This window comes from Prionailurus bengalensis, chromosome C1 (genome assembly GCF_016509475.1).
Source record: "Prionailurus bengalensis isolate Pbe53 chromosome C1, Fcat_Pben_1.1_paternal_pri, whole genome shotgun sequence".
In the NCBI taxonomy this organism is placed as follows: domain Eukaryota; kingdom Metazoa; phylum Chordata; class Mammalia; order Carnivora; family Felidae; genus Prionailurus; species Prionailurus bengalensis.
In genome coordinates, this window is record NC_057345.1 from 143108730 (window position 1) to 143136574 (window position 27845).

The 27845-nt window shown below is 40.7% G+C and overlaps 1 protein-coding gene and 1 long non-coding RNA gene across 4 annotated transcripts in view; both read right to left on the reverse strand.

The window, feature by feature from the left end:
* CACNB4 (calcium voltage-gated channel auxiliary subunit beta 4) overlaps window positions 1–27845 on the reverse strand; it is a 253636-nt gene that overhangs the window by 56243 nt on the left and 169548 nt on the right. For all 3 annotated transcript variants that reach the window (XM_043576711.1, XM_043576712.1, XM_043576714.1), the window contains one exon: window positions 516–635. In XM_043576711.1, the coding sequence (XP_043432646.1) occupies window positions 516–635 (120 nt within the window). The remainder of the gene's footprint in view (window positions 1–515; window positions 636–27845) is intronic.
* On the reverse strand, window positions 22899–24664 carry LOC122481338. The gene is made up of 2 exons (XR_006296828.1): window positions 24552–24664; window positions 22899–23945 (listed from the first exon to the last, which is right to left on the reverse strand). It is a non-coding gene; the product is annotated as an uncharacterized LOC122481338 (long non-coding RNA).

Below are 27845 nucleotides of genomic sequence, written 5' to 3' on the forward strand. Positions count from 1 at the left end.
ACTGCTCATCTTTGCTGAAATGCTAGTAGTTGTTCAAAGCTCTGAATTTCACCCTGAACTTGAGACAGGAGACTGAAACCAAGAGGCAACTGGTAGAGAGACCCACAGGAAAACCCACGGAACAATAGTGCACGTGTAGCCTGTGATGAAGGCTGAGGTCACAGACAATGAGGGGTCAGGAACAGATAGAGAACCTGTACCTTAGGAGGCTCTCTGCCAACACTGGGAGCGGCATGCTTAATATTAGCCACAACCGTGAAGTTGGAATATAGCCGATAATTCGGCCCCAAACCTAACACAAAGGGTGAAGAAGGATCTGTACCTCAGGAAATGGCCCCCTGGGAAAGTTACTAACCTCTCTTAGGGGATGAATGGATCAGGGAGCCTTGAAATCTGGTGCCTCATTAGGATGATCCTAAAATGACTGTTCCAGAGGAATTTGAGGCAGGGGAAGAGCAGCTGATACCTGCTGAGCAACATGACACTTTGGAACCCAAGAGGGGCAAGAAAGTCACCTTTGCTCTCTCAAGCTGGATAGCGGCTTGTTGCTCTCTCTCTTGCCGAATCGCTTCCCGATCCTCTTCCAAAGAGACATCGGAGTCAGACGGCCTGCTCGTGTAGGAATCCGCTGAACCCTGGAAAGGAGAACCCACAGTGGTTTAAATGAGGTGACGTGGAGCTTCTTAAACTGCCACGTCCATAACAGCATCCTGGAATGAGTTCTTTTCACTTGCATGGGGTTTGATGCACACACTCTGTGCCTCTGTTGCAGGTATACATTTAGACAGCAGAACATAGTGAAGCATCTGAGGGATCCGGAAGGTAGGAATGTTGTGAAGTAAAAGAGTTTGACTAGATTAAGCGCTAGGAAGTGAACTGCGATGAAAATTATGTGATATTTGGTCCCAATTCTTCTTGCTTTATGCTATGTTTATATTAAGCTCACATTAATTTGTAGACCTGAAGTTTCATTCCATTCTCTTATACATACATCTAAAGGAAAAAGAGGCTCCGCTTATGACAAGAGCTAAATTCTACCTGTATCTCGGACTACAGAAGATAGATTTATCTAAGGTTGCAATACAGGCAAGCAGAATCCTGCATTAGTACATGAGTTCCAGTTCTAGCATCCACACCATCGAACTCTTGCACTGTGAAAATTTCAGTCATTGTCCTATAGTAGCCATACCTGGTCACTATGGCCACTAAGCCATAAGCCTTGAGGATGAAAACAACGATGTCCTCAACTGAAGCACACAACCTAGAAGGGCTATTTGAGCAACACTGAAATCCAGTCTGACAGAAGTGACAAGGTACTGGGGGTGCCCAGCATCACTCAGTATTCATCCTGTAAGAGCTGAGAACTACGGCAGCTAGTTAAAAGTTAAAAACAAACAAACAAACAAACAAACACCTCTTTGTTTGCCTCTGATTGCTAAAGGAACACCACTGTGACAGTTTCCTTAAGCTGGCATTACCAGTTGATATTTGCATAGATGACGGCATTTACACAGCAGAGGTATTGATGGAACTGGTGTATTTGGCATTTTTCATAAATCATGCACAGATTTTGAAAAGCATAGCTTAATCCATATAGCTGTGAATTTGTTATCCACCTCAGAAAAGAACTCTAAGAATGGTTGACCGCTGAGATGGATCTTTTGAAAGTTTTTCTAAGCTTAGAAATGTTACCATTAGCACAGATTTTCCTGGTAGCCTAGAACAGTAACTCCTGATCAGAGGTTTAATCAGAATACCCGATAGACACTGGTTCTAAATTCTGCCTCTGCAACGTACTTTTGAAAACCTTATGCAAGTGACTTCGGCCACTCCAGACTCAGTCTCCTCATCCACACAATGGGGCACTGCTTACTTCAAAGAATTAAATGGAATAAGACATAATGAACAGCTAATATTTACTTAGCTCTCACTATCATAGTAGCACAGAGCTAGCGGCTTATCTCTCTGAATCCTTGTAGCAGTGTAGAAGCTGAGATTCAAACTTGGGTAGTCCAACCTTCAAACCAGCAGTTTCAAACCCTACATACACTGAGCTGCACTGGATATTAAAATATTTACTCCAGGATCTGGCATCTGGTAAGCACATAATAAATGGCCATTCTCATTCCTATTTCCTGGTCCTGACAGCTCTACATTGATTAAAAATTAACAGATTTTAATCATTCTTTCAACTCACTCATAATATATATTCATAATAGCCCATCTTGAAATGTATCCGTTTTTCTTATTGTATTTGTTGCCAAGAAAACACTATGGCTTTCCCCCAGCTCTGTTGAAATATAATTGACATGCAGCATTGTGTAAGGTTAAGGTATACAATTTTTTTGATTTGATATATACTGCAAAATGATTACACTTTAAGTTTGATAACTACCATGTGCCCAAATCCATGCACTTTTGAAAATGCCCTTTATGGAGGAAATGGATTTGTTAACCAAATTATAACCAAATTCTTCTGTGCAAACCTACTGGGGAAAATTTGGACCTACAAAATGGATAAATACAGAGCAACGGACTATTCTCTAGATTCCTCATTACTGGGGGGGAAAAAAAGAGCTACCTTGCAATCTTTAAACAAATTCTCTTAGAACACAACTTTTGTCCAGGTGCATAAAATCCAGAGTAAGAGAAAGAAAACAGCATTTCTAAAATATATATGAGAACAGTTTTGAGTTAGTTCTAGGGAATGCTTTGCTGCAGGGTGATATGTGCAATAGATCTTTCTAAGGTACTGGACTGGCTACATGAAGATGTCTGGACTATAACATGATTATGATGCAGGAAGTCAGGAAGGAGGCACTTGCGTTGTTTTGAAAACATGCTGGGGAGGCTAATAGTGAGCACAGGCCACAAGCAAGCAGGCTGCCTGCTGGAGCGGTGGGGTGAACGGCTAGAATACACAATCTACTGTTGACACAAGGAGATGGCTAATTCCCAAAACAACCTTAATGACTTTTCAAATCCTGGCCTTCCGTCATCTCTGAGCACACAAGAAGCAACTCAAGGATTCCTGCAAATGAACTTTATTTTGAAATGTGAACAAGACTGAAAATTTCACAATTATTTAATAAGTTCTACTATTGCCAAATATGTAAAAGCAGAAACTTCTGTTTACTTCCCTATTTCTAAGAATATTGGTTGAAGGAAAGATAAAGCACTGGGGTATCCATTTTCACAATTACAGTTGTTCCATCATTTCAGCATTTACTCTGCTTTTTCTTTTTCTTTCTTTCTTTTCTTTCAATGCTGGCTACATTCTTTGAATATGGAAATCACTGCTGCTGTGTCTCAGGATCCTAGGGAAAACAGAGGTCCAACGTCAAGAGCCCAAATTTGGCCCATGGACGTCTTCTGCTGGCTTGGTACAGAATTGCTTTCTTGTTTTTATTTATTTGTTTTGTCTTGTTTCAGCCGGGTGAAAGAGAGGAGAGACATATCCCAGGGGAAAGGAAGGAAAGGAAAACAAAAAGGATCTGCATTATTTATAAAGACTCAGAACAATAGACCCACCAAGAGGCAAGAGGAGAGTGCCAGGCCAGACCAGAGGAAGGATCTGGAAGAGAGGGGGCTACAGGAAGCTTAGTACAACTGAGGGTTGGAGGGACTGCCAGAGAGATGGTTAAACATTTGTGATCAGGCATAGGGACCTGGCAAGAAGAGAACAACGCTAGATGCTGAGAAGATATAAGTGAAGATGTAAAGGTTACTAGCTCTGGCAAAAGCTGGAAAATGCAGCCCCATCAGCTTTTCATTTTCCAGAATTCCATTTCATAAAATAGGTGAAGAGCGAGCTAACCAGCTTATCAAGTGAGACAAGCCTGTACAAGAGGCACAACAGGGGCTCGCCTCAAAAATTCCTAAGCAGACACCACTGCAAGTCACATCCTGAAGTCTCCAATGAACCAAGTAAAATCAGGAATAAAAATGGAAATAAATGCTGCAAATCTCTTCATAAATATCATATTGTAGGTAGACGTGTATATACAGGCATATATGTATATGCATATATTCACTTTAAAAGCATCTTAGTGAACATCAAGAGAGAAACGCACTATCTTTTCATTAACCTAAGGTTTGGCGTCTCCGCCCGCCTTTTATTCAATATTGAAAACAGATTCATGCCTTTCAGGAATCCTTTTGAGTACAAAATACAAAACACTGATAGAAACATTGGGAAATCGGTTTCCCGTTGTCCTGGAAGAAGGAAAGTGACCTCAAGTCAAGAAATGGAAGGACTTCTTCTCAGAGAAAGGGCACGATGTAGGGGAGAGTGCTGCCATGTGCTGGTGGGCCAGACAGTGTTACATTTAACACTCTTGCCAGTTCTCACTGGCTGTGGATCTTGGGCAACTTTATTTTAACTTTCTGACTCTCAATTTCCTCCCCTGTGAGATGAGGATAATAATAGACACCTTGCAGAATTTCCCAGTGTTTGGTTAGAGACACAGCATCACTTCTTTTACCATCAATAGGGAAATTCAGGAAATTCCACCAACTAATCTTTGACTCACTAAAATTCTGGACAGCTTTCAACATTAAATTTGTGGCTGCCCCAGAGTTTTAGGGTTTACATCTTGCTCTTTAAAACAAAACAAAACAAAACAAAACAAAACAAAACAAAACAAAACAAAACAAAACAAAACAACAGCGTTTCTAAGGCATAATTTATATACCATTAAATTCACACATTTTAAATGTACAATTCAATGACTTTTAATAAACTTACAGAACTCAATTTAGACCACAATCTTGTATTAGAGTATCTCTACCACCTCCAAAGAGACCTATGCCATCTGGGCATCCACTTACTTACTTTGTCCTTTTATTATTATTTTTTAATGTTTATTTATTTCAAGAGAGATTGAGTAAATGTGCGCATGCACGCATGTGGGAGAGACGCAGAGAGAGTGAGAATCCCAAGCAGGCTCCATGCTGTCAGCACAGAGACTGACGATGGGTTCAATCTCACTAACCATGAGATCACGACCTAAGCTGAAATCAAGACTCAGATGCTTAACCAACTGAGCTGCCCAGGGTCCCCTTACCTTGCCCTTTTAAAACTGAAATATACTCTCTCTCTTTATATGTAATTTTGATATTTGTATTTTATTATTTTACTTTATTATTTATATTTTGTGAGTATTTTACTATTATGTCATTAAACTAGATTAAGGAGGAGGGAAAGTTCACAAATGTTTGATATTAAAATGCACCAATAGCGGAACAGAATCTTGTTCTTGCCGGAACTTCTGGGCTTTCGGGTCAGACAGTCCTGGGCCTCTCACTTGGTAGCTCAGCTGTTCGTTCACTGAACCACTGGTCAGGTTCTGCAGTGGCCACTATGTGAGAGGAGAATGGCTTAACTTTCAGAAATTCTTTCCTCATCTGCAAAGTGGGAATGAAACCCGTCAGGGTTATTTTGGAGAATTAATAAGAGACCATAGCACAACAAAGTGAACAAGCATAATAATGGCATGTACTAAACCCATGCTGTCCAGGAGAACTTTCTGCAATGATGGATGCTCTTTATATGGGTGCAGTCCAATATGGTAGCCACTGGTCACAGGTGGTTATGGAACACTTGAAATGTGACTAGTGAGACCAACAAACTAGATTTTTCACTTAATTTTTAAATGCTTAAAATTTTATTTTACTTCAATTAATTTAAATAGCCACATGTAGCCAGTGGCTACCATATTGAGCTGCGTGAGAAATAAGCCCACTGACCCAATCAAAAGAGGGACTGGGAGCACAATGAAGCAAGACTTTAATCAATGTTCTTGCAAGAGCAGATGTCTGATGGACAGGCACACTAGGGTAAGTTACAGCAGGCAATTTATCCCCTAGCATACAAATCCCTCCCCTGGTTCCTCATTGGCTGAGTACTACAGAGGCTACAGCCTTACCCGGATGTCACCTATGCCCATGTAAGGCAAAAAGTCATCTGATTGGAACAAATATACATTCCTTGAGGTGATGCAGAGACTTCAGTTCTCTGGCGCGTGCTCATTGCAAAGCCCGCAAAACAGAGAGGGGAAGAACCAGAAAGCGATGTGCCAGGGTTTGGGACTCCATTGTGGCAGGGCCAGGTGGTGGGGATGGGAGGCTCATACGTTTTCCAATAGGTTGTAAGCCTATTGTTAATTAGACAGCACAGCTTTTACTCAGTACTTCTGAAAATGAATCATCTCCCTTCCTTCTCACAAGCTGTGCAGTAGCAGACATTCCACATGTCAGTTTCGCTTCCAGATCAGATAAGTGAATGTTCAACTTGGTGTAAATTTGGTATGTTAATAGCTGCACTGAGTGGACTAAATGACAGTGGAATGTCCAGAGAAACCTGTCACTCCCAACAGATTTGAGTTTGTTTCTCTCCAACGAGCTTGCAATGACTGGGAGGATGCACTTTTCCACACTGCAGAAGAACAAACCCTTTCCGGATTACTTTCCAAGATTTCCCAGGGTAGAAGGATGAATAGCCCACTCACAAGGCTGCCCTAGGCAAAAAAGTCTCTTAGGCATCCCTTATGTTTACAACCTACCCCCACTTTCTTACAGATGCTTTCTTTTCCTTCACCCCTTTCACCCTTGGAGATGCAGGGTCCAGGCTGCATCTCCAAGTATGCAGGCCTTGGCAGTGTCTGGCACACTGCAGAGCCTGAGTTTTGTTGAAAGAAAGACACTCTTGCTCCCATCAAAATCTATCTATTCTCTATTCCATGATTTTAAGTTCTAAGATGGCTGGTTAAGTTCTAAGATGGCTGATCAAAGTTTATGCTTACTGGGTGTGATGATAATTGTTAGCAGTCCCACCCCCAAAACATGAGTGGGTTTTTTTTTTTAGTTTAGTTTTATTTATTTTGAAACAGAGATAGAGAATGGGCAAAGGAGAGGCAGAGAGACAGGGACAGAATCCTAAGCAGGCTCTGTGCTGTCAGCACAGAGACTGATGCGGGGCTTGAACTCCTGAACTGTGAGATCATGACCTGAGCCGATACCAAGAGTCAGATGCTTAACTGACTGAGCAACCCAAGTGCCCCATGATTTTTTTTTTAAGAATTGTGGTTTTCAATGCCTTAAACCAAAGCACTGCATAGTGTGTGCATTCCCAGCACTTTGGCAGAACAAGGACCTTTTGAAACTATACCTTAGAGATGACAATTTAACTTTGCTTTAAGTTACCTTCTGCCATTTCTTGTAATTAGGAGGTTGGTTGAAAGAATGAGGCAGCTCTGCAGCCCACTTTTACTGGACAGAAGACCTGAAGGTCAACCACAGCCATAAATCCAAGCTTTGTTTTGGGGCTTCAAAGAGCAGTAAAGTGCAGCAAAGCAATATGACAAATGCTTACTCAACCCTTACTTTATGTTGAAACAGGGAAACTGGATGCCCTTTTTTTTTTCTTTGTTCCTTTTCCAGCTTCTATTCTTGTTAGGGCCTGCATGCCCACCCCACTCTACACATGCCCGGTAATGCAAACAGCATATGTCCTCCTTGTAAGGGATAAAGAGATAATGGTATCTTTGGAGTCTTTCAGCACAAGAGATAACATCTAAGGAGTGACCAGGTGGAGTCATCATAAATGTTCTCCAAGACCACTGACTCCAAACACCTGACTTCAGGGAATGAGCGACTTGTGAAGGACCCCTGGACCTGTCCTTGCTCTGACCAGTTCCTGGATGCCTAAGAGTGACATGTGTACCAGATCACAATCATCGATAAAATCCTAGACTCCAAGCAAAGATGAAACTCATGCTCTTTTCCTTTCTGAGTCTCCCAGGTGTTCTGTCCATAGCTCTCTTTCTATATCTATATCTTCAGTAAGCTCTGCTTTCACTTCCTGCTGGCTCCCATTTGACTTCCATCTTGCATAAAGCTAAGGACCTTCTTGGCTAGTCCTGTGGGACCCCCTTTCTGGGTCCTTGGACCTGACCTGCTGGCATCAATGTGAATTACTAACTATGGACTTTATATTATCCTATCAATCCTATGAAGTAGGTTATAATTATCCCCATTTTGCATATGAGGCATCTGAAGCTCTTAGACAGCGAGTAAGAAACTTCCTCCATGCCACTCTCACAGGGCATTGTGCAGGGGGCAGAAGTGTGGGTAGAATCTTTTTAAAAAATTTCCTCTACAAAATCAGATGCAAAAACTTATGTCCAATATTTTAGTTGCCTTCAGTAAACCAAAACAACATTCTGCAATATTTTAACACTGATCATATACTAAAATTCAGTAATTTGGAATGACAGATGTAGGTAAAGAAATGAGAATCCGAGGTCATAGAAAGTGAATTGCAGGCTACTTTTCAAAAGACATGTTTGCTAATTCCACATAGTATCTCTAGATTATTAAAGTTTTGGTTTGTGGATTTCTTTGAGCATCTGCTCTAATGACAGGATTTTGATGCTGCATTTTAGTCACTGGTAGGAAATTCGAAGGTACCTTTGAGAGCTTTCTTTTTCTCTTAAATGATAACTCCTTCAACTGTGTTGACACTACATATTTATAGACTATGTCTTATAATTAAATTGTAATTATATATAAATATATAGTTAAAAACAAAATGCCTACTTTGATCTCATTAGTGGAATCCAAATTAATGGGTTCTAATATAAGTGTTTTACACAATTTATTTAAAGGGAAGTAATATTCATTTAGCAAACTTAACCAACCTCACCCTTCTTGTTGACTAGTTTGACAATTGCTGTAATTGACTAATTTCAGATTGCTATTTCTTTCGCTTGCGGAGAAGACCCATTAACGGTGGTACGAGAACAGCAGAAGAATGTCAACTGACCTCACAAGTACAAAGAGGGAAGTGACAAAAAGGCCTAGATGGAGACGGACAGGAAATCTGCATCAGCCAGAGCCATGTAGGTGCTGTGGGAAAGGAGAAGTTGAAATGTGGGCTGAGAGCAGAATTGCAAACTAATCACTGGTGATGATGGTAACCAGGGCGGCGGATTCTTTCTATACTGGGCTACTATAAGAGCTGCAATTTCATACGGTTCTACTTAAGATACCGGGGGAATATCAAAAGATAAAGATTACTTCCTGTAGATGGTATCGGGCAAAAACTGCTTTGATAATTAGTGCCTAATATTATACACATATGTAAAAAGTGCTGCATCAATGAACACAATTAGTAGTAAGTCAAATCCCGTCTGTGAGACTGAGTGTAGCATGACTTGAAAAGGTCATGATCAGGGTCTTTTTGGGCATCCAATAAGAAATTGTATCCTAAAGGTGGGGATGGTGAGATCACGGGGCTCACTCGCCTTTTGGGAAGGCGGAAGTGATCACCTGCTGGGAAGGTGGCCTCAAGCAATCAGCTTTACCACAGTACAGGCCACTGAGCTGCCACCCAGCAACCACCCCTGCCTGGTCAAAACTTAGCGAGAGCTTCTGACCAATCCATGTGACACAGGTGAGTGCCTTGGCGGCTCCACCTGACTAAGCCCAGCCCTGGCACCTGTAGGCGGTAGCCACGGCACAAGGTCTTTATTCAAGGGCAGCAGCTAGAGCAGTACTAATCTAGTTCCCGCTGAGGCGTTAAAAAGGAAATGACAGTATTTGCTCAGGAAACCCTGGATATGCTGCTGGTAGATGCAGCCCTGGATACTGATGAGGTGACTAATAGTTTCTTGTAAATGTGGACTTCTATGGCCCATCTGGAAGTGCTTCCTTCTCATGTTGCCCCATGGTGGTTTGCAAAGTAACCCACCAAACACTACTTTTATATTGTGGTCTATTTTTGAAAATCATATTCGAGATATGACAGTAAATATGTTTCTCCTAAAAGTAGCTCCAGGCAATCACTTACATCTTAAAAAAAAAAAAAAAGACCTTTCCTTCTAGCATATAAGGGGAGGGGTAAACAGGTTGGTTTAGAAGAGAAGAAAAATGTATGGAAAGACTTAAACCTCTCCTGTATATTATTTCTGTAGCCTCAGAAACTGATGAAAAAGTACCTTTAATTCTCTGGAAATATTTTCATTCATTCAATTTCTCATTGAGTGAATGTGTTTTGACCGCTAAGGAATCGAGGTGTGTTGTCAAGAAGCAGAAATGCTTCCCTCAGAGACAGCCGCAGGTATAACAGAAGCCACAGGGAAGCATCTACTTCATTTCAGACGGAGACCGTGTCTTACCAGCTTTTGCTGTCCTCGGAGCGTCCAGCACAAAGCCTTGTACCTCAGGGGAGCTCAAAACCACTTACTGAATGAAAGAGTGCATTAACCTCAAATGGAAATTTTGATAGGCAACATTAAATATTAGTAATCATTATATCAAAAACAATAGTAACCGATATCATTTGCTGAGCACTTACTATGTCCATATATACGTACTATGGTTAAGGTGAAGCCTTTTGTTAATTGTGCTCTTTGGAAAAGAATATTTCCTGTTCCTGTGAAAAGGCCCAGCAAAGAAGGCTAGATTGGTATGAGATTTTCTCTTTGGTTGCCAGACAATCTCCTAAATTTGTGAAACCTGTCGGTGTTAAGTTAAAAACAAGATGATGTAATCTCGTGGAGTTGTTTACACTTAGGTACAAATGCTATTATTAGACAGTGACTGATTTGAGGATATTTGAGAGGTGTCGTGGATCCCTTCTCTTCAGGCAGAACACCTGCCACTCTAGGTCACAGCTGTGTCAACCCCTCCAGTAGCTTAATGTCACAGAACTTGTACCCTAGGCAGCCGTATTCCTTACACATTTGCTATCCCTCTGCTCTTTGGAGCCTCAAAAACGACTACACAGTGCCCAGCCCTCCTCATCAGTGTGGACCAACCCCATTTAGAGCGTGGAGTGGCCAGAGCTTACACCCTTCCCCTGGGGTAGTGCCCTTCCTCCCCAGCGCTTCAGAAGTGGGAGGAGATGAAAGTGAGGCTTGTTTTTTGACTCCCATCTGATAATTCTGAGTTGGAGCACATGAGGTAGAGGAAAAGGACTTATTCTTAGTTCAACCTTTGGAACCAGGAAATGAAGCTTTAATCAGAATAAAACAGCACTTTACAGATGTTATCTAATTTAGGCACCATAAAAACTTTAAGAGACAGAGTTCATTTTCTGCATTGAAGTAAACATGGTTACAGACACCAATAACATGCCCAAGCTTGCACAGCTGGTGGCATGCGGTAAACTTTGGTGTGACCGACTCTAGTCTTTGCCAATAGCTAATAACCAAGCCCAGCAGAGGTGCTGGTAGGCACTGCTGGACGAGCAGATCACTGAGGTTCCAGGCTTAAAAAAAAAAGTAGAGTCAATTTCTCTCTTTTTGCATTTAAATTGAACTAATAATTACTAGGATGTTATGTTCGCTCTAGCACATTATCTTGATTTCTCTCCAAAGTTCTTTTGAGGCATTACCGACAGGTCAGGCTGCATGCCCTAAGTCATCCAGCCATTAGCTGGTGAAGCCAAGACTTGCATTTCTTGGCAAGAGCATCTCTTGGATGATCTCTGAGATTCCTCTGAGATCTGTTCTTAAGGATGTCTTCACGGTGCCAGGAATTAGGTCTTTAAGTACTTGCAGATGGAGTGTTCATTTGCATTGACATCAGAATATGTATAATCAACTATTACTAAGGATGTGACCATCAAACCTGTGACCTTTCTCTCCCGTTTCTTCAGGCCTATCCATTCGCTCATTAATATATTCAGGGTTATCAGAGAGAAACTCAATAGCTGCTCACTTTTTGTTGGAAACTTTTTTGGAGCAAACAAACAAAAACACATTAAGAGATGAAATTATTAAAAACAAAAACAAAAAACCAAAAAAGATTGAATTATTGATGAAAATAATCCTGGAAGAGATACTATGATATAATTTAATCTTTTTTTTTTAAGTTTATTTCTTCATTTTGAGAGAGAGAGCATGCAGGCATGCCCACAAGAACACTTGCCCATGAGCGGGGTAGGGGCAGAGAGAGAGGGAGAGAGAATTCCAAGCATGTCAATCCCAATCTCTGCATGGTCATCCTACAGACCCCGACGCAGGCTCGATCTCAAGACACATGAGATCATGACCTGAGCCAAGATCAAGAGTCTGACACTTAACCGACTGAGCCACCCAGGCACCCCTGATTTAATTTATTCTAATCACCTTTATTTTTCATTAGGAAACATAAGGAGAGGGAGAGATTATTCAGATGAGAGCTGGAATAGAAAAAAGCCCAAATTCAGGCTTGGGCTTTGAAGTTAGACTGACCTAGTTGGCATCCTCAGGCAGCACTTACTAGATATTTGCTTCTGAACAAGACATTTAATCGTTCTATGCTCAACAACCTTTCTGAAAAGCAGCATGTTAACCTAACTCATGCACTGCTGTGAAGAGTATGCACTCAACAAGTTGAAGCACTCAGCAGAGGAATCACTCCTTAGAGGTTAGCAAATACACTTCAGTTGGCAGATTTATCCCAGCTCTTCCCCCCGCCCCGTGAGCTCAACTTGCTGTTTTTAACCCCTCTGTAACAAATGGACAGCTGATGGCAACATCACATTCTTTTCTACTACTGGGTAATATTCCACTCTGTGTGTGTATGTGTGTGTATGTGTATCTCACATTTTATTTATCCATTCATCTATTGATGAACACTTGGATTGCTTCCACAGCTTGACTACTGTAAATAATGCTGCAATAAACATAGGGGTGCATGTATCTTTTTAATAAGTGTTTTTGTTTTCTTTAGGTAAATAAAATGGATGGACCTAGAGAGTATAATGCTAAGTGAAATAAGTCAGACAGAGAAAGACAACTACCATATGATTTCACTTATATGTGGAATTTAAGAAGCAAAGCAAAGAACAAAACAAACAAACAAAAGAGACAAAAAAACAGACTCTTAAATACAGAGAACAAGGTAGTGGTTTCCAGAAGGGGGGGTGGGTGGAAAGATGGGTGAGACAGGTGAAGGGGATTAAGAGTACATATATTGTGATGAGCACTGAATAATTGTAGACTTGCTATATTGCACACCTGAAACTAATATAACACTGCATGTTAATTATACATCAATAAAAAAATGGATAATGATGTAAAGCTTAAATTAATCAACTGAGTAGGAATTAAATGCTCTAGTAAGAACTGTTATCGAAACAATTAAAGGTATTGGCTAAAATGAAATTTAGAAGTCGGGATGGCTTTATTCCTCCATATTTTCTCTGCCTGCCAAACCTGTTTACTCAGGAGGCATTCCCTCTTTGAGAATAACCTGAAGATAGTCAGTTGTTTTGTTTGGTTTGTTTGTTTTGTTGTGTTTTGTTTTGTTTGTCAGAGAGTAGCATGGCTAAGATGACAGTCTTTTGAAAGCAGGAATGATGTGCATGACCCACTCTCCACTCTGAGCTGCATGGTAGCCCCAAGTGACATGCACACTCGCGGGGCTGATGTGGTGGCCTTGCTCTTTAAGACTCCTGCACCCACTTCACGATGCCTAGGGCTGGGGTAGTCACCAGCACAGAGCATAGTCATGTCCTTTGCTAACCCACCCTCACCAGTCACGGAGTGTAGTCACATCTCTCCTCACCCACCCATACCTCAGGCTTCGGGGCCAGCCCTCTCAACAAAATGAACCAATTCATCAGAAACTTTTAGAATCCTAAATGGGTTCAAAGAGTTACCTCCAAGAGATATGACACTCTCTTCCCTTCCAAAAACAGAATATGGAGTCTCTGGTCACAGGATATACCTTCAGTTGTTTCAATTAAGAATATAAGGCAAGGGGCGCCTGGGTGGCTCAGTTAAGTGGCCGATATCAGCTCAGGTCGTGATCTCATGGCTCATGAGTTCGAGCCCCATGTCGGGCTCTGTGCTGACAGCTCAGAGCCTGGAGCTTACAGCAGATTCTGTCTCTGTCTCTCTCTGCCCTCCCCCTGCTCAAGCTCTCTCTAAAATGAATAAATGTTTAAAAAAATTTTTTTAAAGAATATAAGGCAGCAGTTGCTTTACCTTCACTACATTTTGCTTTCTTCCCCCCTATTTCCTCACCCTTTTTGCCTCCTTGAAACATACACTTAAAAAATGAAAACACTCTCATTTTAAAGCTGTGGAGAATTTATTTAAAATAGGCCTTTTGTTATCACTCTCATTCTGAATCTTAATAGGACAAAATTCAAGAACCATATACATACATAATTCAAATGGCTAGATTTGGAATAAATTAACAAATATTTGAGTACCACAGTCCTACAGTCTCTATTGTTAGGGGTGACAATGTTTCTAGAGCAGAACCCAAGTCTGGGTGAAGGCGAGGCCGGAGAAGAGAAGCAGGGGTTCCCATCAAAACCTAAGAGACAGGATGTCCATTCAGTGCGAAAGCTTTTACCTCACTGGGCTCATCCTGGAAGCTCTTCTCCTTACCCCCCAGCCCCGGTACTGCAGGGGATATAAAACTCCTTCCATGCTGCCACAACACTCAGAGAGACCCACGGTGCAGAAGAGGACAAGCCTGGGACCTGCAGCCAGCACCAGGCAGGCTGACGGGGAGGAGACAGGCACCTCCATCTTTCCAGTGCTGTGTGTACCTATGTACTGGGTAGTGGAAACAGAAGGGACAAGTTCAAGAAGTTCAGTTCAGGGAGACTTGGTCCTTAAATGGAGAACTTACAGCAAATGCAGACACATACACTAACAGTTCTCTGCCCCTTGAATAAAAAGGTTCCAGATGATGAAGGATTATTTCAGTGAAGGTGGCCTTCACTGTTTCGGTAGAAACAGAACAGCACTGGACCAGTGAACACGGATGTGCATGGGCCCTGGGAAAAAGAGGGACCAGAGGTATTTTCCTTGTGTCCCCAGAGTAAGGGTGCTACCAACACCCAGTGGCAAGGGCCAGAAGTCAGTACTCAACAGTCTTGCAGCGGCTGTATAGTCCACTCTACACACAGTAGTGAAATTATGCTTAACTGCTTGGTTCTAACCTCACAGTCTAGCTTTAGTCATTAATACTGGGCATTTTATGGTCTTCATTATTTTCCAAATAAAAGAATCGTTTCAAGTGTTGTTAAAAATATATATGTGAATCAGGTGACTCTAATAACTATTACCAGGCTCTGGATACCCCAAGAAGACAGAGCAGGTGAATGGCCCTTCATACATCAAACATACTCACAGGCCCCCAACAGTGCTTAGTCATGTCTGATTGCCTGCCATCTAATATGGGATTCAGAGTGACAAACACTTGTTAAAAATCAGTGTATATATGACCCATGCTAAGTGCATGAAGATGAATAAGCTGTAGTCCTTGCACAACAGGGGCTCATAATCTGAGAGGGCGAACAGTTACGCAAATGACCACACTATGAAGGACAGCATGAGAAGTGCTATAACAAAAATACAAATCCAATTCGTGAGTAGGAGACAGCAGATTAATTCTTTTTGGGGAAACAGGAGATCGTAGTGAGAAGGTAAGAGAGTGGTAAGCAGGGCCACCAGGAAGAGGCTGTACAGCAAAAGACATCAGGATAGGGCAGTCCAGATGGAGAGGGCAACAAAGCCAAAGGGCAGGAAAATAAAGGAAATCTTTGAAGAAGGGAGAATTTTGATAACTGTGTAGTCAGAATTGGGGTGAGAGTTGTGCAGGATAAAAGGCATGTTTCTTGCCATTAAACAGTCTGTAATCAAGTTCAGAGGATATGTGTTCATGAAACAGAGCAATTCGATGCTAGAACCAGATTATTTAAAAAAAACAATCCGGGCTACTGATTTTGGAGCTGCAAGAAGGTCAGTCTGAGGTGGAGCCAAAGAAGCCTCATGGAGAAGGCAGGGTTTGAGCTGCATCTTAAGGACAGGCTGGGGTCAGGCAAATATTTCCTGGGCATCTCAAGAAAAGGCAGAGGCATCGTGAACACAAGCATGAAAGTAGCACCTTGCCTCGTGTGTTGGGGAATGAGAAGTTCAGATGCTCCTGTTGACAAGTAGCTGGAAATAAAATCGTGGAGTGAAATAAATGCAGATCACAGCGAACCAGCGGAGTGGGGCGGGGGTGTTTGTAGCCCTCGTGGTTCTGAGTACCTGGCTCACGCTGCCGGGTTGAGTGGGAGCTTTGGATGGGAAAGGGTGCGTTGGGAAGACGGTGGAGAAGCGCGAAAGAGTGCAGTCACAGAGACTGGGTGACCGATGGGATCATGGTGGTGTAACACATTCCAAAGGACATATTCTAAAAATGGTTTAGATGCATGGTAGCTAAACTTGTGGTGCGCAGAGCATAACACGGAGAGTTGTGGCATCACTATGGTATACACCTGAAACTAAGGTAATGTTGTATGTCACCTAGACTTCATTTAAAAAAAAAATCACCAAGTTAAATGGTAAACATCGCATACAGAATTTTTACAATAAATGTACGAAAGATAAAGTATTAAAAATAATAGGTACCATGTATTACCTACTCTATTCCAACAACTTGTCAAAATCATCTTATTGGGTACCCAGCACCTTTGGGATGTTTGTTTTTGTAAACTGTCTTATAAGTGAAGAAAGTTTGTGTTCGAGAGACACTTTAATGTGCTATTATGGATTGTATGTTTGTGTCCCTGCAAAATTCACATATTAAAGCTCGAACCCCCACAGTGACTGTATTTAGCCTGAAAGACTTTATGGAAGTAGTTACGATTAAATGAGGTCATAAGGATGGGTTTGGCCTGGCTTCTGTTTCCATGTGGTGCCGGCTCTTCATGGTGGCTCAGCTCTATATGCAAACCTAGTCCTAGGAGATATCCTGGCACCATGTGGAGGCTAGGGCCCCTGAGGAGGTTTAACGCCTTTTGGAGGCCTCTTTCTCCCCATGGGCTTCTTCCCTAGAATGGCTTCTTTCTGAAGCAAGAGCTGGTTTTGTGAGAGCTGGTGCTCACATTGCATGGGTTTTATGGGTGGAGGAGATGGTCTGGCTCCATGGGACCATCTGGTTCAATGGCCTATCTCCTTAGGATGCCCATCTGAGGCTTAGTCAACAAACACTGAGTGAGTGCACTTGAAGTCTTTGTTTCTCTGAGAGGAATCTGATCTTCCTGCTGTTGAGTTCTTTGCAGCTAGCTCTGGAAGTCTGAAAATTAGGAGGTACTTCTCAGAGACCCTTCCAGGAAGAGAAGACTGAGGGTTGGGAGTCTGGAGGTGTCTACAGACTCCTGGCTGTGGTTCTGATGTTAGCCCTCAAATGTGCCTTCCACCAGGCAGGGAAATCTCTTTCTACAAATATATATTCATACATATATATATTCTTGGCTATATTCATACACTTTTCTAGAGTTACACAGCTAAAACTTGAAACAGGAGACAAGCAAATTCTGACTCATCTGGCTCCAAATTCCACGCTCTTTCTTACTGTACCTTCTCTAAAACATTTATTAAATGTATAAAATGCTACAGATAGTAATAAAAACAGCAAAAGAACATTTCATGAATAATGAAAGAAGAAGAAATATGATCAGGAGAAATGTGGTTTTGGCGTGGGTGTGCACATCACTTCATGTTGTAATAACAAAAATTTACACAAGAACAAAGATTAAATAAATAAATTAATTAAAAGGGTTGGCAGGATACAGGGGATATATACAATTTACTGACCATTTAGCATGTGCCAGGCACTGTTTTAGAGGCAGGCTACAGAGACAAAGGAGGTGAAAAACATCTTTTAATTTAATCATTTTCAGCTTGAAGATCAGTCTTGTTCACAGTTTGTTTGTTTTTAACTGTATTAAATCCATCAACAAACTGTCAGCATTTGTCTATCTTCTCTGTTCATCAGAGACAAGGAGAAACAAAAATCATAGCTGATAAGAGAGAAAAAATGGAGTAGAGGTGGGAAAGTTTTAAAATATACTGAGTCCTTTATCTAACAAGTCCAATAAATCCTCATTATTAACTTCATATCTTGTGAAAAGGTTCTCAACTTAAGCTGTACAGGTTCAAGGCAATCCTACCTCCAACACTGTACAATTAGTAAATAATCCTTCCTACTACAAAAGATCACAAAGAATTAAAAAAGGAATGTGGATTGAGTTTTGGACATCGCTATTGAAATATATAGTTTTGTACTTGTTCCCGGAGTTATTTATAACCAAAGAGAGCATAAAAACTGACAATGATGAACAAGCAAAATGCCTCACTGGGTGGAGGCTGAAGCTTATCTTAATTTCAAGAATAAGAATTTGAGAAACGAGTCTTTCTCATTTAATGCTTTACTGAATGAATTCCGGATACCCTATTTGTTTTGCAAATTCTATTACTCCACTACACAATTGGAACCCCAACAAAACCTATTACCATCGGGCATGAAATGCTGTAAAGATGCTGAATATGAAGAAAAAATGAAGCTCACATGGGCAGAACACCTAAACTTGACCAGAAAATAAATCGCTAAGTGCGCTGTCATAGACCCGTTCTCATGAGAATAAACTGGATGCAGCTGATGCTGGCAGTACCCTCAGTGGATAACATGGCCACTCATCTGTTGATGGAATGCCTATTTAAGCTTGCATAAAAACTCTGTGGCAAAAAGGCCCCATGAACACCCTGGGAAGTCCTTCAGTGAAAACGCTCCCGGAAAACATGCAAGGCTGAGTTAACCAACTTACACCTCAGATGACTAAATGAAAGATGGTTCTCCGCAAATACTAGAATCTCATGTTCTAGATAATAAAAGTTAAGTCCTGTCCTGAGATATTGTCTCCATTGATCTTATTTTGGTTTTTGCTTCAGCCACCGGGAAGCTCAGAGTTAAGTTCTAACTTTCCTCTTGACACAGATCTTCTTTAATTTATTATTTCCATGACCCTGATCTTTGCTTACTAACTTTTGTTTGGCTTCATATTTCTTTGAATTCACCTCAAAAACTGTAGAATGAGATGAGAATAGAATTTAAAAAAAACTACCATGGTTTTCACCAAGTTATATTCTACCGTTTTTGTGATGAGTGAAACTTTCGTTTGTTTTCTATAAAGATAATTCTTTTAAGCCCTTGGTTGCTGTTATCTAGTTAAAATAATTGTTAATTGTGTCTCTTTTTAGACCAGATTTTTTTTTTTTAATCCCTCTCTTGCCCAGGTTTTGCCCAGGTTCCTATTAGCCATTTGGAAGTTTCCAAGTGAGAAATTAGCAATTCACTGTGCCACAGGCTGGCCTACTTCTGTCCATGAATGCTGAATTTGTGATTCATTCAGTATGTTTCTTTCTTTTTTTTAAATTGAGGTATAATCGACATAACACATTATATTGGCTTCAGGTGTACAACATAATGACTCAATATTTGTACGTATTGCGAAATGATCATTACAATAAGTCGTTAACCCACCACCACATAGTTACAATTTTCTTCTTGTGATGAGAACTTTTAAGATCTACTCTCTTAGCAACTCTCAAATATGCAATACAGCATTATTAGCTACAGTCATCAACCGTATGTTTCTTTGTGTATTTACAAAGATCAGGCATAAACATGTAGTAAATCAACTCAAAATCTTTGTCCCATTACTCTTTATTTCATCCACATCGAGCTAAAACAGAATTTAAAAATTTGCAAAAAGAAACAAAACCAGGGGCAACATTGCTAAAAATGATATTTTAAATTGTCCCTGCCCACACTCAGGCTCATCGTTCATCTTTCTCCTCCAGCATGCTCTGGTCATAATATACTTCTCACACTTTTCCAAAGATGCTTCCTTCCCAGTATGTAGCACATGGTAGAATGTGCTAGAAAATACCTGTTGAATAAGGGGGTAGGGGGGATGCTCTGATACCACTTTGCCCTTGTGCGGGGTGTTGACTATTATTTGAGAACTCCTTTTCTCCTGTCCCTGCGGCAAACTCCATTTCATTGGGCCGCTGTGTTATAATTGTAAGTGTAGCTGTTTTACCTGATAATAACTACTCGGGGCAAGTACTCCATCGTTTTCATCTTTGTGCCTGCCACATGGACTTGGAAGATGTATAATAAATATTTGCAGGTAGGTAGGAAAGGAGGGAAGGAGAGAAGAAGGGAGGGAGAAAGGGTGAAACAGTTTTTTGCATTGCTCTTTAAAAAAGAATGTGTGGCACTTTGCTCTCCACTCAGAGTTGCATTCCACAGAGAAAAATGCTCGCCTCCAATTTTTCAAAGCCACTCCTGCAAAAGCAGATTGTATTTTGTGTTTTACTGAATCCATCCATTCATGATTAATTGAGTAGTTAAGCACTTCCAGTTACATGTGTAGCTGGGAATTCTTCCAGCTGTCGTCAATGTTACTAAAGATTCAAATTCGCAGTATTTATCTGCTGAAATGAAGCCACTGTTACTCCTCAGCCTATCAAAATGGAGTAATAAACTGTCTGTTACTGACAAACAACTGAGTATTTTACAAAAGCTACAAGTATGCTAACTCTAGTTGCCCCATTGGTTACTATCATAATAAATATGATGCCATTCAGTCTCCTGTTTTCTTCCACAAACCAGTTAAAAAAAATGCAGATATACCCTCAAATCAGTGAGCTCCCAGACATTCAACAAAAAGACAGTAATAATAAGCAACATCCTAACAACTGAAATGGAAGGAGATACAGTTTCAGCTTCCAGTTTATTAGTTGGGTAGGAAGAGAGGAAGTGCACTTGAACTCCATGCAGTATCTGGTGATGAAACGTTCTGAAGTATAACACAGTCTTTTCCAAAAAGAAGAACTAGAATACTATCATTTCCGCTCACAGCCTGCAATCATGCAATGAAGCGGGTCATGATCCAACTCATTTTAGCTGCCAGCCTCTCAGCACGGTTCAAGCACGTGCTAGGATGCTGTGCTATTAAATGTAATATATATAGGGGCACCTGGGTGGCTCAGTGGGTTGGGCGTCCAACTTCGGCTCAAGTCATGATCTCATAGTTGGCGAGTTTGAGCCCCACATCGGGCTCTGTGCTGACAGCTTAGAGCATGGAGTCGGCTTCAGATTCTGTGCCTCTCTCTCTGCCCCTCCCCCACTAGCACTCTGTCTCTCTCTCTCTCTCAAAATAAATAAACATTAACAAAATTTTAAAAATAAATTATATGTATTATACACATATATATACACGTATATATGTATACATATATATAACATATATGTATAATATATATACATATATATGTGTGTGTATATATATATAATATATGATATAGGCCTGCAGATGAACCTAAAACATTCAACCCATTCTCCAAAGGAGAAAAATCTCAGCCACCGTGCCTAGTCATTTTCCTCCCCCAAACTGGACTTCTCACCAGCCAGCTATTTGTCACCATCGACACCTCATTGCTAACGTATTGTATTATCAATGTACAATTTCTCACACGTGACAGATAATGCAAATGGACTTTGCTTCCACCTAACACACATCTTCCATATGTGCACTCATCTTTCAAGCTATAAAAACGCAACTCTGTCTGCAGCAGAGAAGAACAATTAAGAAGTAGACAATTTGTCAAAGCCAAGTGTTCTGGGGGTCTTGGGTGATGACTTTGCTCTCTTTAATTCACGGACCCAAAGATGATAACAATATGATAGAATAGCCACAAATATGCATATCGTACCTTGCAATACAGAGTAGGGGTCAGGTTCAGTTTCTCTCTTCAAGGATCAGTTGCCTTCTATCAAGGCAGGGTCTTTAGCCAACAGATAGTAATTCTTTGCGTGCCGGGGAATATCACTGATATAGCTAGCCTCAGCAAGAAAAAGATAAAGAAAGCAGCCAGAAAGGCCAGTGCAAAGAGGGCTAGACATCCCTGGTATCCCTGACCAGAAACAAGAATGTGTTCCTTACTGTCTGAAATAATTTCCTAATGAAACTGTTCAGACAGAAGGATTACTCAACTTCTTATATCAAGTTCATATTCAACTCAATGGGCATAAACCCTGATACAGCCAGATCCCCTTTAAGAAAATAAAGTGTTGGGGCACCTGGTTGGCTCAGTCGGTTGAGCATCTGACTCCTGATTTGGGCTCAGGTCAGGATCCCAGGGTCATGGGATGGAGCCCCATGTGGGGCTCCGTGCTGAGCCTGGAGCCTGCTTGAGATTCTCTCTCTCTCTCTCTCTCTCTCTCTCTCTCTCTCTCTCTGCCCCTGTCCCCCACCCCCACTCACTCTCTCTCTCTCTCTCTCTCTTTCTAAAATTAAAAAAACAAAAGGAAAAAAAAAGTGTTTAGCCCAAACTCTACCCTGGTTTCTTTCTAGCTCTGCACAAGCAGCTACCTCATCCAGTCTGTACACACGCACGCACGCACACACACACCCATCATGCTATCATCTACCTACTCAAAAGTCTCCAGGAATTGCAACAAATCCAGAATATAAAAATTGGCTTTTTCCTCAAAAATTTTAGGGACGCTGTATCAGAAAAGAACTACTCAGATGCATTTCTGTTCTCAGAAATCCTCATTTCAAATGAGTGATTGACAATACAAAAACATTTAAAAAGAAGCATCTATCTGCCTCTTTAAATAGTTTCTCATACTTTGTCACATGAATTTTTAAAATAAGAAATAACCAAAGACATTGGCTGCCCTATGAATAAAAGCAAAAGATTGATTTTTCACTCCTTGTCAGGAATAAAAATTATTGTCTTACATATTATTGTTTACGTGCAATCATTATTGAGCATTATTACCCATATAAACACTAGACATAAACCACTGTTTCCAGTTAATAGGGCAAAGGGGAAGAGGCTAAGAATAATCATTCCAACTACAGAGCCAACAACTCCTTTCATGGCAGGACAAGCTACTTCAGGGTTTGCCATATTTTCAGGAAATATGTGACCCACTTCCAGTGAGCCACTGTAATTGATGGGAAAAAAGGTGAAGATAAGATGCACCCATATCATTGAATAATTATCTCTCTGCAGGTTTATTCCCTACTGGCTTATACATGCTTTACAGGCAGAAACCACGCTTTATTCTGCTCCTTTTCTTTTCCTCAGGGTTAAGCTCCATACCTGGTTTTATAAATGTTCATTGAATGAGGGAGCGAGTGAACGAGTAAGTAATTTATACATCAGCACAGAACAGAAGGTGGGAAAAATAGCATAAGAAAGAGCACTAATAAATGATCAGATATTTTCATTAGGGATATGGATGAGTTATAGCAGTAACAATTCTTTCCTGCATGGTAAAGCTGTATTTTACGTTAACATTTTTTTTTTCATGAATCAGGTCCTTAATATATTGCCCGGTAAATAAATAGAGGCAAGCAACCCCAATTATTCTAGAGAAAAATATGCTTTTAAAATTAACTTTTTAACACAAATTTTCCATTTCTTTTTTTTTAATTCATAGGAAGACTCAAAAAATAAAAGTGGCCTTGACAAGACGGGAATGTCGAGGGGCCAAGGGAAACTGTTACGAGTCCGAGTACGGTGTGGCCAGTCTCCTGCCTCAGTTTCCCCAACCTCCATCCTGTGTGTATGAAAGCGTCTGTGTGGGTATGAGGCAGGTCTAGGGCTGAGCTGTGGCCCTCTAAAATAAGTTTTTTATTTTCGAACAATTTTAGATTTACAGAAAAGTTGCAAAGACAGTACGCAGAGTTCCCACACAGCCTTCCCCCAGTGTCCCCTAACATTAACATCTTCTATAACCGCGGCCGTTTGTCCAAACTAAGAAACTAACACTGATACACTACCACTAACAAAAAGCCAGCTATCATCAAATTTTGCCGGTTTTCCACTCATGTCTTTCTTTCTGTTCCAGTTCAGGATACCATACTGCAGGTAGCATATGCTTTTCTAAATCATATATCGACTTGATTTTGACTAGGAAAAACTGCTTCAGAGATTGATTAAACATCACAGCCCTTCTTCCCGTTTCCTCCGCCTCATGTGTGCCAGACTGGCCAGCGGCCTCCGTCTCTGGTCTCAGCCAGGAAGAGCACTGCAGGTGCTGTCCTGCTTCAACTGCGGGGCACAGCTGTTCACTCCTGTGGGCTAAGAATATTTCAATCAGGTCAGCACACAGTTTCTAAATAAAAGAAACTGAGGTAGAGTAGAGACGATAGCAAAGAAGGTAGCTGGTAATAAAGAGCATCCTGAGTTGGTTTTCAAAGGGATCACACGTGGATCAAAAGTTCTCAAATACCCTTCAAGAGGCTTTTGTCTGGAAGCTTAGCTTGGTGCAGTGGGTTAGAAAAAAGCCACCCTGGGAGAATGCACGGATGGGATGGGCCTTTGTTGCTGTCAAAACCAAAACGCTAGCAGGGAGGCCGGAGAGGAAGAGCACAGTAGGAAAGAGGACAAAGGCACCAGGGAGCGCCCCATTTCAGCAAAGGGGTCTTTCAAGGTCCATAGGGCATTAACAGCAGAAAATAAGGAGCTCATTTGCAGCTAATTTCCGTGTTCCCAGGCCTTATAAGATAGAGAGCAGTATATTTAGGTAGAGGTGGTGAACTTGAACAGTTTGGAAAGTTTGAAAGCAGACATCACGCAGGGACTATTTTTAAGGCAAAGAGAACCTAAACTTTTTGCTTGATGATAAAGAAGAGAGGATTCTATTCTAGTCAGAATAGCAGCTTAAGGCCAGTCACGATACCTTACCTGGCATCCTCAGCTCTGCCTGGTTTGAGGGGTCTGCACTGCAAAGGAAAGTGAAGATCCTGAGGGGAGCATGTGGAGGGTTGCAGATCATGGCAGATCATGGCAAAAAAAAAAAAAAAAAAAAAAAAGGATCAACTAATCTGGAGACAGAAAGCCAAGGGAAGATTTTAAAACAAATGCTTTAAGAATCGGAATGGCTCAAACTCAAGGGCTGAAGAAAAGCAATTTTGCAGTAAGATCAGGGTGGAAGAAACCATGCCTCTTTGCAGCCTCAGAGATTTAAGTCAGACATAAACATTTTTGGACCAAGACAGTAAGAGTTTTGAGGTGCAGGACTAGTGTTCTGACCCAGGTTATAAAATCTCATGCCCTATTTTCTCAAGTTCCCTCATACTTCTGAGAGTTTACTTAAATAAGACGGGGTTTTAAATATTTCCCCATTTTCTTTAAGTAAGTAAAAATCAAAAGTGGCAACATACAGCGTTTTGTTAAGTATAAGATTTTTTTTTTAAGGCAACAGGTATTATGTTTAAGAAAATAATAGCTGAATATATTTAGGAAGAAAGAAAACTTTCAGTTTTTACTCTTAATTATTCCTCGGTCTTTTTTTTTTTTTTCCCAAAGGTTTTCAGGTCTCTTTCTGTGATTACCTTCTCTTACCTCCTTTTCATAGCACAGAAAGCCCCCTTCTACATGATTTCTTGATATAACCCTTCTCTATTTGTTATAGAGAAAAACAATTAGAGTGGACATCCCTGTCGTGTTCCTGATCTCAGGGAAAAAGCTCTCAGTTTTTCCCCATTGAGGATGATGTTAGCTGTGGGCTTTTCATAAATGGCTTTTATGATCTTTAAGTATGTTCCTTCTATCCCGACTTTCTCGAGGGTTTTTACTAAGAAATGTTGCTGAATTTTGTCAAAGGCCTTTTCTGCATCGATTGACAGGATCATATGGTTCTTATCTTTTCTTTTATTAATGTGATGTGTCACATTGATTGATTTGCGAATGTTGAACCAGCCCTGCATCCCAGGAATGAATCCCACTTGATCATGGTGAGTAATTCTTTTTATATGCTGTTGAATTCGATTTGCTAGTATCTTATTGAGAATTTTTGCATCCATATTCATCAGGGATATTGACCTGTAGTTCTCTTTTTTTACTGGGTCTCTGTCTGATTTAGGAATCAAAGTAATACTGGCTTCATAGAATGAGTCTGGAAGTTTTCCTTCCCTTTCTGTTTTTTGGAATAGCTTGAGAAGGATAGGTATTATCTCGGCTTTAAACGTCTGGTAGAACTCCCCTGGGAAGCCATCTGGTCCTGGACTCTTATTTGTTGGGAGATTTTTGATGACTGATTCAATTTCTTCGCTGGTTATGGGTCTGTTCAAGCTTTCTATTTCCTCCTGATTGAGTATCGGAAGCGTGTGGGTGTTTAGGAATTTGTCCATTTCTTCCAGGTTGTCCAATTTGTTGGCATATAATTTTTCATAGTATTCCCTGATAATTGCTTGTATCTCTGAGGGATTGGTTGTAATAATTCCATTTTCATTCATGATTTTATCTATTTGGGTCATCTCCCTTTTCTTTTTGAGAAGCCTGGCTAGAGGTTTATCAATTTTGTTTATTTTTTTCAAAAAACCAACTCTTGGTTTCGTTGATCTGCTCTACAGTTTTTTTAGATTCTATATTGTTTATTTCTCCTCTGATCTTTATTATTTCTCTTCTTCTGCTGGATTTAGGCTGTCTTTGCTGTTCTGCTTCTATTTCCTTTAGGTGTGCTGTTAGATTTTGTATTTGGGATTTTTCTTGTTTCTTGAGATAGGCCTGGACTGCAATGTATTTTCCTCTCAGGACTGCCTTCGCTGCATCCCAAAGTGTTTGGATTGTTGTATTTTCATTTTCATTTGTTTCCATATATTTTTTAATTTCTTCTCTAATTGCCTGGTTGACCCATTCATTCTTTAGTAGGGTGTTCTTTAACCTCCATGCTTTTGGAGGTTTTCCAGACTTTTTCTTGTGGTTGATTTCAAGCTTCATAGCATTGTGGTCTGAAAGTATGCATGGTATAATTTCAATTCTTGTATACTTATGAAGGGCTGTTTTGTGACACAGTATGTGATCTATCTTGGAGAATGTTTCATGTGCACTCGAGAAAAAAGTATATTCTGTTGCTTTGGGATGCAGAGTTCTAAATATATCTGTCAAGTCCATCTGATCCAGTGTATCATTCAGGGCCCTTGTTTCTTTATTGACCGTATGTCTAGATGATCTATCCATTTCTGTAAGTGGAGTGTTAAAGTCCCCTGCAATTACCACATTCTTATCAATAAGGTTGCTTATGTTTGTAATTGTTTTATATATTTGGGGGCTCCTGTATTTGGCACATAGACATTTATAATTGTTAGCTCTTCCTGATGGATAGACCCTGTGATTATTATATAATGCCCTTCTTCATCTCTTGTTACAGCCTTTAATTTAAAGTCTAGTTTGTCTGATATAAGTATGGCTACTCCAGCTTTCTTTTGACTTCCAGTGGCATGATAAATAGTTCTCCATCCCCTCACTCTCAATCTGAAGGTGTCTTCAGGTCTAAAATGAGTCTCTTGTAGACAGCAAATAGATGGGTCTTGTTTTTTTATCCATTCTGATACCCTATGTCTTTTGGTTGGCGCATTTAATCCATTTACATTCAGTGTTATTATAGAAAGATATGGGTTTAGAGTCATTGTGATGTCCGTAGGTTTCATGCTTGTAGCGATGTCTCTGGTACTTTGTCTCACAGGATCCTCCTTAGGATCTCTTGTAGGGCTGGTTTAGTGGTGACAAATTCCTTCAGTTTTTGTTTGTTTGGGAAGACCTTTATCTCTCCTTCTATTCTAAATGACAGACTTGCTGGATAAAGGATTCTCGGCTACATATTTTTTCTGTTCATCACATTGAAGATCTCCTGTCATTCCTTTCTAGCCTGCCACGTTTCAGTAGAGAGATCGGTCATGAGTCTTTTAGGTCTCCCTTTATATGTTAGAGAACGTTTATCTCTAGCTGCTTTCAGAATTTTCTCTTTATCCTTGTATTTTGCCAGTTTCACTATGATATGTCGTGCAGAAGATCGATTCAAGTTACGTCTGAAGGGAGTTCTCTGTGCCTCTTGGATTTCAGTGCCTTTTTCCTTCCCCAGATCCGGGAAGTTCTCAGCTATTATTTCTTCAAGTACACCTTCAGCACCTTTCCCTCTCTCTTCCTCCTCCGGAATACCAATTATGCGTATATTATTTCTCTTTAGTGCATCACTTA